The sequence below is a fragment of the Pinus tabuliformis genome, chromosome 5_2, assembly GCF_031772625.1.
Source record: "Pinus tabuliformis cultivar Carrire ecotype Pingquan chromosome 5_2, CPIR1, whole genome shotgun sequence".
Classification (NCBI taxonomy): Eukaryota; Viridiplantae; Streptophyta; class Pinopsida; order Pinales; family Pinaceae; genus Pinus; species Pinus tabuliformis.
The window spans coordinates 302,356,551-302,366,609 of NC_142306.1; the positions used below are offsets into that span (position 1 = coordinate 302,356,551).

Consider the following 10,059-nt stretch of genomic DNA (forward strand, 5'->3'; position numbering starts at 1 on the left):
GCTTGAGTGTATCGCCTCCTGGACCAGAATAAAGTTGTCCACAATCTGTCTGCCCTGGATGAAGCCTCCCTGGTTCTCTGGAATGATGGACGGAAGGATAGGTTTCAACCTGTTGGCGATCACTTTTGTTATCAGCTTGTAACCTATATTGCAGAGGGAGATAGGGCGAAATCTTGAGAAAGTGTTGGCTCCTTTTTCCTTAGGGATAAGGGCTAAGAAAGCCGAGTTGGTACCTCCTCCTATTTTCTGGCATGCTTGAGATTTTCGAACCATTCTGCCTAAATCTTTTTCCACTATCTGCCAGCAAGTCTGCAAGAATCTGGCGGTGAACCCATCTGGGCCCGGAGCCTTGTCGGGCTCCATGTCGAAGAGGGCGGCTTTAATTTCCTCATTAGTGACTTCTGCTTCCAATAATTGATTTTTTCTGGCCGAAATCAGATTCGGAACCTCATCCATTAAGGATGAAACCTGACCCTGGTCCTCTTTTTCACTATACAAGCTTTTGAAATGACAGAAGGCGGCATTTTTTATGCTTTGGATATCTCTGTGGGTGCTATCCCCTTCCTTAATTTCAGAAATTGAGTTAAAGTTTTTCCGAGCCTGAGATTGCTTATGAAAGAAAGCAGAATTCCTATCTCCTGCCTTGAGCCATAGTCTACGAGATTTGACCCTCCAATACTCTTCCTCGGCCAAGCTTGCTTTTAGAAGCTGTTGCTGGAGCTCAGCTTCCTTATCCAAGACTTCCTTTGTGATTACTTCATTTTCCGCCTTCATCTGATGGATCTCAAGGCATTTTTGGATCTTTTTCCTTTCTATTGCTGGATTGGGTAGGAGCTTAGCCCATGTTTTTAGAGTAGCCTTCACTCTTCTGAGCTTTTCTTCCCAAATGTAAAAGGTTGAGCCATTGACAGGCTGCTTCCATGTATCTTTTACTAACTGCATGAAGGTCTGTTCCTTGACCCACAAGGGGCTGAATTTAAAGGGGATGGGGCCTTGATCCAAATGAGCCACTAGATCTAGCTTAATGGGTTTGTGATCAGACACACTGCATGGAAGAATGTGCATTCTAGATTCTAAACCAAGAAGAAGAAAAGAACTTTGAACAAAAAATCCGTCTAACCTTGCAGCAATGTGACCCGGGTCGAGTCTTCTGTTGGACCAGGTGTATTTTCCTGATGAAGGTTTGATGTCGATCATGTCCCAATCCTGAAGCATGTCCTCCACCCATTCACGCGCTGGATCCCTTACAATGCTTCCTCCGTGTTTTTCGGCCAAGGATAAGGTAAGGTTTAGATCTCCGGCAATGATGATGTTTTCTAGAATTTCTGAATCTGCCAGTCCTCTAATGGTTTCCCAACAGAACTTCTTCTCTCCAGCGTTGACTGGAGCATACACGTTAATAAGACAAAGGATCTCATCTGAGCCCACATGCTTCAGCTTTGTGAACAGCCAGTGAGCGGTGGTGATTTCATCTAGCTTCATGAATTTATTTGTGTTCCATAGAGTTCCCAGGCCTCCTGCGGCACCCCGGGCTGAGACTGCCTGTCCTTCACTTCTTTTCCAAAGATTTTTGCCTATATGGAGGAAGGCCTTATCCTCCATTTTAGTCTCCTGGATGAGGAGTATGTCAGGAGAATCGGATCTTATCAGACTTTTCATGGCTTCTTCTTTTATCTTGCTCCCCATACCCCTGCAGTTCCAGGAGATGATCTTCGTTACTTGCATTTGGAATGGGTAGCTCCTTTGGAGCTCTGGATCTGGTTTCTAGTCATCTTCGGAGTCTTAGCCAGGAGTTTCTCAAGGGTGGGCTGACTACCTTGCACTTTGTCTTTGTATGTTTCCTGCTCTCTCTTTTCTCGAGCGGATTTCTGGCCTCTCATTGACCGTCTGGGCAAAGCCTGTGTGCTTGCTATTTCTCCTTCCTCTTCTGAGTCCTCCAAGCTTTGCCCATCCTCAGTTTCTTCTGAGGGTATCTCTTCCGTTATGACTGTATTTTTATCGGCTTTCTTTGACTCCGGTTGGGGCTCATTATGCGATGGTCCTTCATTTGGTGTCTCTGTTCCTTGGGAGTTTTCTGTTGCTGAACTTAACTGATTAAATTTGTTCCTTTGATCCTCCATGTGAGGGGTTTGAAGCCCTGAGCAGGCCTGAGGGGCTTTGGTATTGTTATTGCCGGTTCTTGGAGGTTTTTTTGGCTCTTTTAACCTGAGTCCATCCTTTCTCCTTGCCCTTCTCTACATCACTGTTCTTCGGACAATCTCTAGCAAAATGGCCGTAGACGTGGCATTTCCTGCACTTAAACGGGAGCTGCTCATAGTCCAGTTTTTGGATATGCGACCAGCTGCCCACTTTGATCTTTATCGCCTCCGGCAGACCGATTTCCAGATCTACTTCAACACAAATTCTGGCGCAGTCAAATTGATCTTTGCTGTTGGCGCGGTCAATGAATTTGCCTAGGGTATTCCCGATGTGCATGAGGGATTCCCAGTTCCAGCAATGCATTGGCAGATTAGGCAAACGAACCCACACGGGGACGGCTGAGGGAACGTCTACAGTTGGGTCGAAATCAGGCGTCCATTTGTTCAGATACAGCCCTTGAGGGCCCATGAAGTAAGGGCCATTGCGGAATATCAGCTCCTTGTCTTCTTTTTCGGCGAATTCAAACAGGAAGAAACCCTTCCCCAAGAAGTACGAGGTAACTCTGCTCTTGATGAGAGGCGCCCAGTTCCTTGCGACCCAACTCTCTGTGGATTTGGGGGAGGGCCAGAGCCCAGTGAACTGTCCAACTAATGCACGCTCAGCAAGAGAGAGGGCAACCTGGATCGGCTTCTCGGGAGGAAGCGAGATCTCAGGAATGTCCTCCAGGCGTTTGACAAATTTCGCTGCCTCAGTCGATTTCTTTTTGGGCAGAGAACTCAGAAGGCTGATGAAAGCCTCGGCTTCAGAGGGGGCCGAAGGAGGAGGCTCCATTGGATCAATAAACTGCTCGAATCAATCGAGCTCAACCTGTAGCAGCGGGCATAGCCAACGCAGCTCAGATCGGGAAAGGGAGGATCTGGATCGCCAAAGGCCCTGCGCGCAGAGGGCCGAGGCGGCGGATCGCCAACCCTAGAGCGCAACGCAGATCGACTCGGCAGCAACTGGTTCTCAATAGAAACAACTTTAAGCCGAATTTGAAAGAAACCTTACTACAACCACTTCTATCAGAAAAAATACTTTGATATATGTTGATATTGATTCAAGATGTCTAAACAATTCTTTTGAATGAAGTCAATGGAGAATTTTCATCTGATTTTACTATCCTGTGCTTTACTTTTTATTTTCTTCTTCAATATTCTGTTAATATTTGTGTATCTTATTTGTTTAGTCCTTAGTTTGTGTTTGTTGTATTAAGGTGTATATTTCAATTAAAATTATATATATAATTTTTTTTTTTGAGTTATAAAGTTATCTTAATGATGGTGCTTATTATCATCAATCATTTTAATTTTTGTAATATATTTATTGTAAATTTATTTTTTTTCGTTTTGATTAGATAAGTGGTTATTCACAAGGCTATAAAATCCCAGGTTATGTTCCCATCTTTCTTGGTCTATCCCACCAAGAATTCGAAAAATGTTGCAAGAATAACTTAGGCCATTTTTAGCCATCAACATTTCTTTGGCGACCATACTAGGGAATGTAAGTGATCATTGTTATCTTTTCTTTTCTTTTTATTTTTGCTAATTTTAACTCTTTTCCTTTTAATTTGTGTTTTAACTTTTATTCTTTTTGAGTATTTTGGTTTACTTTTGCTTGGTTTTGTATGTTTTAAATGTTATGACAATAGTGTGTCCTCTTAATTTTGAAATTTAGAATGAACAGGGCGATATTGTCACTTAATTTCTCCGTTTACTAAAGGGATTGCTAGAAAGAAATTTCATGCAGTTCAGATTATTGTTGTTTCTATATTATTAGCTGAATAACTTTATCAAAGGTTAATTGAGCCTGAAATTGATCAAATTGATTTAAGAGGAGTTGATTGAACTTTAAGTTATCTTCTGATTCATGGCTTTACCAGTCCTCACTCAACCTGATTTGCATCCTAATTTTAATAATAAATTTAGTATTACTTCTGGCTTATTTGATACTATGCTAAATATTGCTAATACTAGGGAAGACATTGAGAGATCTTGGGCTGCAATATCTCATGGAATTGGTCTATCTAATACTCAAGAAAAAGAAAGACAAGTTCGATATATGAATTAAAATATGATTTTTCTCAAGTAAATGCATTATATCCTTCATCAGTCTAGAAGGCTTAGGGGTCAATCTACCAAATTTGATTCCTTATTTGAAATTAGAAGAAGGAAGGATAAAATCTAGAAAATTAAACTTCAAAGCTCTCTTTATGATTCTAAACTTGTCTCACCATCTCCTATCCTTAATATCCCACCGATTTATAGCATAATGGAAACTCAACCTCCAAACCCACCTCTTTTAGGAAGTGTCTATAATGGATATAATCCTATTTTTTCTACAACTAATCCAAATAGGGTTATCAAGAAATATGGTCTATTCCAATCTCAAGAATATCTTGATCTAACTCCTTGGCATGTGCCATCTCCTCTTGATATAGCACCGACTACAGCCCCACTACCCATATTTAGAGATTATCTACCCAAGTTTTTTGGTAACGGTACATGCACAGTTGATGAAAATATAAATGCTTTTTAGAATGCATGTAATAATATAGGAACACAAACGAATGATATATGTATGAAATTATTTTTTAATACTCTTTAAGGAAGAGCAACCACTGATTTTTTAAATTTTCCTCCTATATTGTTCTCAACATGGGTTGAGTTATGTACTTGGTTTAAATCTACCTTTGGACAGAAACAAAGCCCTACTAGTTGGTTGAAGGAGTATAAAAATATGTTTTACCAACCTAATGAGTCAATAAAAGCTTTTAATTTGAGGTTCACTAAGTTATATTATAAGATTCTTGAAATTATAAGGCCTCATAGCCATGCTGCCCTAATACATTACTATGATACTATTATGACAGTTTATAAGAATAGGCTTCATTAAATATCTGTAGATGATATTTATTTTTCCCTTCAGACTTGTTTAGAGTTTGAGGATCAAAATCTAAGAATTGTTCTTCCTTTAATGGATATAAATAAAAGTATGGAAATCACTGTTATACTTTAGCTCCTACAAAATATGTACAATATGATGATTTCTTTCGAAAGAAAGGTTTCCCCCTCAACTTCAAATTCTGTTATTCAAGCCACATTTGTGTCATCCATACACAGTCTCTGAGGTATACATTATTTCTACTTTTGTGAAGATTACCATGATCAACGAACTTGTGAATTTATGAAGGTGTCAGGATTTTGTTTTTTGGAAAGAAGTAAACTCTTGCTATTAATAGTCCCACTGTTAACACTTTAGATTGGTTAGAAGAAGGAAGAGTCAATGTTGTAAACATCCACAATCAAACTTATGATAGAAATACCCCTTATACTGATTATAATAAGAAATCTACTAATGCTCCTAGGTAGCCAGCTGCTAATAAGTTAGAAAAGAAGTAGGCTAATCCTAATACTAGCCCTACTTCTAATCATGTTTCTATTCCTCTTACTCAGGTTCAATCTCCCACATCTTCTCCTACTATTAGTGTAAAATACAGTATAATTGAAGAGATGGGTAATATAAAATCTAATGCTACTCTTTTATATTTAGCTAAGACTCCTGAACATAAATCTTAAGAATTTTGTAGAAAAACAATGTAAAATTCAGGTTTCTTCTTCCATTGCTATTACTAAAATTGATGATGATGAGGTTCAATAATGAAGAAGAAGTAGCATATTCTATTACTACTTACAAACAACCTAAAAACCCTCCTTTTTATGTCTCTATGAATATTATGGATAAAATTGCTCATTGTTGTCTTATTGATGGTGGATCAAGACCAAATGTCATGTCTAAGACCATAATGGAAGAACTAAGACTCTCTTGTATTGGAAATCAACATTTACACTGAAATCAATGCATCCATTAGAGTGTTAAACCCAAAGTAAATTTCAATGGTAATTAATTTCTATTACCTCGTTTGAATGCAAAGTGACTAATAATGTTGAATGATGGAAAATTGGAATAATATAAATTTAGTTATTATAAATAATTTATAGTTTCAAGAAGCAAACATTTCAAGTAAGTGAACATTTGATTTAAGATCAAAATTCAAGTATTTTAGTTATGGTTGAATTATTGTAACAAATGTTGGAAACATTTGAGCACTACTGAGAGGCAGGGTGAATCAGTAGTGTGACTTATTGTCAATTTTCACTAATTTAAACTTCTCTACTGAATCACATTAACCAAAAAAACATTATAGCATCACATGAATGTAAACTATACAAACCACTAAAACAATATAACCATGTGAGAAACAATAATCAACACATCAAAAACACATTCACGTAAGAGACATAAGATATTTGGTGGAAAACCCTTCAGTGGGAAAAAAAACCACCCTTGCTGTTGTTGCACTGCGCTGAATCTTCTATTAAGAAAATGCTATCTTTTACATAGAATAACTGACTCCCATGATCATGGAGACTCGACCTAACTACAATTAGCTGACTCCGATCATACAAGAGAATTGATTCTGCTGATCAGCTTGGAAGACTATGTTCTCACATGGATCTACAAACTACCATCCGCTGAAGGCCACCACGATCAACGATCCTCACCCAACTTTTATTGGACTATCCAACTCTAATTGGATGGAGAAACTGTTCCTTTCGCTGAATCTTTGATATCACTGCTCCACTCTCATGAAGTCACTGCTCCTCTTCTCTATGCAGACCTCGTTTCATCTATTTTCATGCTGGATCCCAAGAATTTATGCTCAAATTTATTAAGCTCTGCAATATGATCTCCAACAACAGGAAAATATTATCAAATAAAATAAAGACACCACAGTCATATGCTCTCCACTCAAGAAAAATAGTGGCCACAAGCCATCCAACAAAAACTGAGTAATACTATCACCAACAAAAACTAAATAATACTATCACCACAAGCTAAAATAAAACTCATACTCATCCATAATATCAAACCCTCACTCCAAACTAAAATTTCTGCATCATACAATTAGCAACATACAACATAATGGTTATGTGCCAAATGTACTAGCAGAACCTACAAAACACGTGTGAGAGTCTCAAATATGGAGCTATACCAATCTCTCCATATCTGCCAACACCTATGCTACAATTCTTTTCTCTGATCTGCAATCTGAAGTTTTGAATCAAAACGATGCTTCAACAAATAGATCTACTCATTCTACTACCTTAGAACACATACACTAAATCAATCACTCACAAATAGGTCTGAATCATATACACACAATGCGACCTTCTCTTACTGACATACACATACCATCAACCCTCACTCAAATCCAAAATGAAGAATAGAAAACATGAAGGGTTAATTGCACTTTTGGACTGGGATCAAGAGTGCATTTAAGGTGTTCACACCCACTGGAGGACTCTTGCAACCCATTTCAACCTTTTTTAATTAGTATAGAACCTTCTAGGACTTTCCAAGTCGAATTACTGTGGAAGTGGGCGAGGAATGCAGATAAAATTTCATTTTAAGCCTTAGCCACAAGCACAACACTATTTGATCTCAACTGGCCGCATGCATAGGCTTGCTTCCCTATAACCAAAGGCCTTTCAGCGACATGCACAATATTACATGGGTGTGATTGGAGTAGAGCCTAATGATAAACATAAAAACTCATCTCAAAACCTCTGCCACCTATTATATCACCTTCACCAACATCTTTACAAGCCTCCAAACCTTTATCACAACCTTTGACACCTCTGCAAATGGATCAAACATGTCTCCCAAGTGTCACAACAAAGTTTACCTAAATTCCAACAAACAAGGCTTGTCTGGATTGCCAAGGAGTCCTCTACTCTCCACAAACACTTGCACAAGATGCAACACATTTGTACACCAATGTAGCGTGTCGACATCATCATCATGAGGCCAAACCATCACTGCAACAAGTCATATCCATGAGAATAATCATGAATACGTAGATGAAGAGCTAGTATACCAACTCAACTAGTGTGGCAACTCAACGACATGAATGAAACCTGAGCCTCATATCCATCACATGTAGATCTACATCATCAACTTGTATTAGTATCTCCAATGCCTCCAATCAATGCATAACAAGGCAACACATGAACACCACTAGCACATGAGGAACCATAAACCACACCAATGCCATCATCTGACTATCATGAGTGTGACATCATAAGGTTGAAATCAATTCCAACATAATAAGCTCAATGTCAACTCAACTAGCTACAACCATGCTATAGTGAGGACGTCCAAACGTCAGCTAGACTACATAGGGTTGACATCAATTCCAACATGATCTAGCTGCCATCATTAACCAATGCCAACATCAACTAGTTGGATCCATGCACACCATAATTCCAACAATATCCCCCTTTGGAATTGCTAGAAACAACACAAAAACTCTAGACCAACATCCTCTATCACTCCCTCTTTGACATCAATGGAAAATGGTCAACTTCATTTGATAAGGCAACAAGAACACAAGTACAAACATTGAAGCAACTGATCTCTACATGGCTGAAAAGTAATGCATATCAACAAGCATCCATGCCTCTCATATCAGTAGCAACAAGCAATACATATCACCAACCAACATTCAAAGCAACATATATGACCAAACAACCTCTAACAGTAGCAACAATATGCATAATTGTAAGGAAATCACACAAGCATCTATAAACATCATCATAATAGAAACTATGGGAAGCATCAAGTATATGAAACAATATGCACATGAGGCACAAACCAACACTTTTCAAATAGAAACCACCTAGCAACAACTATCAAACATCTCTGAACATAACATGAGGCCAAGAACCCCAACTGTTATAGCATAGTATGAGGCACATCATGAGCTCCTCCACGTGGATCATAATGCTAACAATGTGTGGTTGAAGTATATAAGAGAAAATGGATGATCCCCCTAAACATGTGCCATCTCCAAGATGCAGTGCCCTCTTCCACTGCAAACAATGCTTCCTTTCAATAAATAGAAGCACCATATGGACTGAGACTCCACATGACCATGACTATATGATATATAACATTATACATACATGGTTGTAGCAATTATACAAGACCTCATAAATTACTAGTATATGACCATAACATGGCCTTATGACTCATACCTAAATGACCCAAAGATACATGCAATAAAAGTAGATGGCTTCATGAGAATTTTACATGAATATATCAATAATTACATGGTTGTAATGATCATCTCCTATGGACCAATGAATCAAATACATGACATGTCATAGCTGTTACATCAACACTAGCCCATAGATATGGATGCAAAATGACTTCGTAAGACTCCTTGATAACATGTTTATCACCATGATGACTCAACTCGCTAATGAAAATACCCAATACCAATGTGAAATGATGAAACAATGGTAAATACATGGTTGTAATAAACTGCATATAACAACCTATACATGGCTGGTCCATGTCTCATGTCATCTCTATACACAGTTGAAGCATTGATCACATTCTATGCATGGTTGTACAAACTTTCCAACCAACTTGTCAGTTAAACCAAAAGCATATATATGGCTGAAAAATGTACTACTTTCACTCAGAAAACATATGTAAGGCAACTACAAATAACTAAGTGAAACAATATGAGATAAATATCAAATAACTCATGTAAATCTCATACCATGCATAGCTTCCCTTGAGCTCAATATACCTCCAATATGCAGGCTCATCCTGTGGACTTGAATGTGCGTGAGGCTCAAACGAGTGCATCAAATGCTGCTGCAATAACTCGTACTCATCAAACTTCTATACTTATACCATACGCTTCTCATGAAGTTATGCACGTGTCATGAAATCTGCACTCCTCTATAAATATACAAGAAATAATTATGGACTACAGGAGGGGATGATATTCACTACTTGAAGAGT

The 10,059-nt window shown here is 38.4% G+C and overlaps 1 protein-coding gene across 1 annotated transcript; it reads right to left on the minus strand.

Moving 5' to 3' along the window:
• Positions 1 to 2,166: 2,166 nt before the first annotated feature.
• Positions 2,167 to 2,970, minus strand: LOC149158739 (uncharacterized). Its single transcript, XM_089434085.1, has one exon. The coding sequence runs from the start codon at positions 2,968 to 2,970 to the stop codon at positions 2,167 to 2,169; it is 804 nt and encodes a 267-aa protein (XP_089290211.1).
• Between the last annotated feature and the right edge of the window lie 7,089 nt (positions 2,971 to 10,059).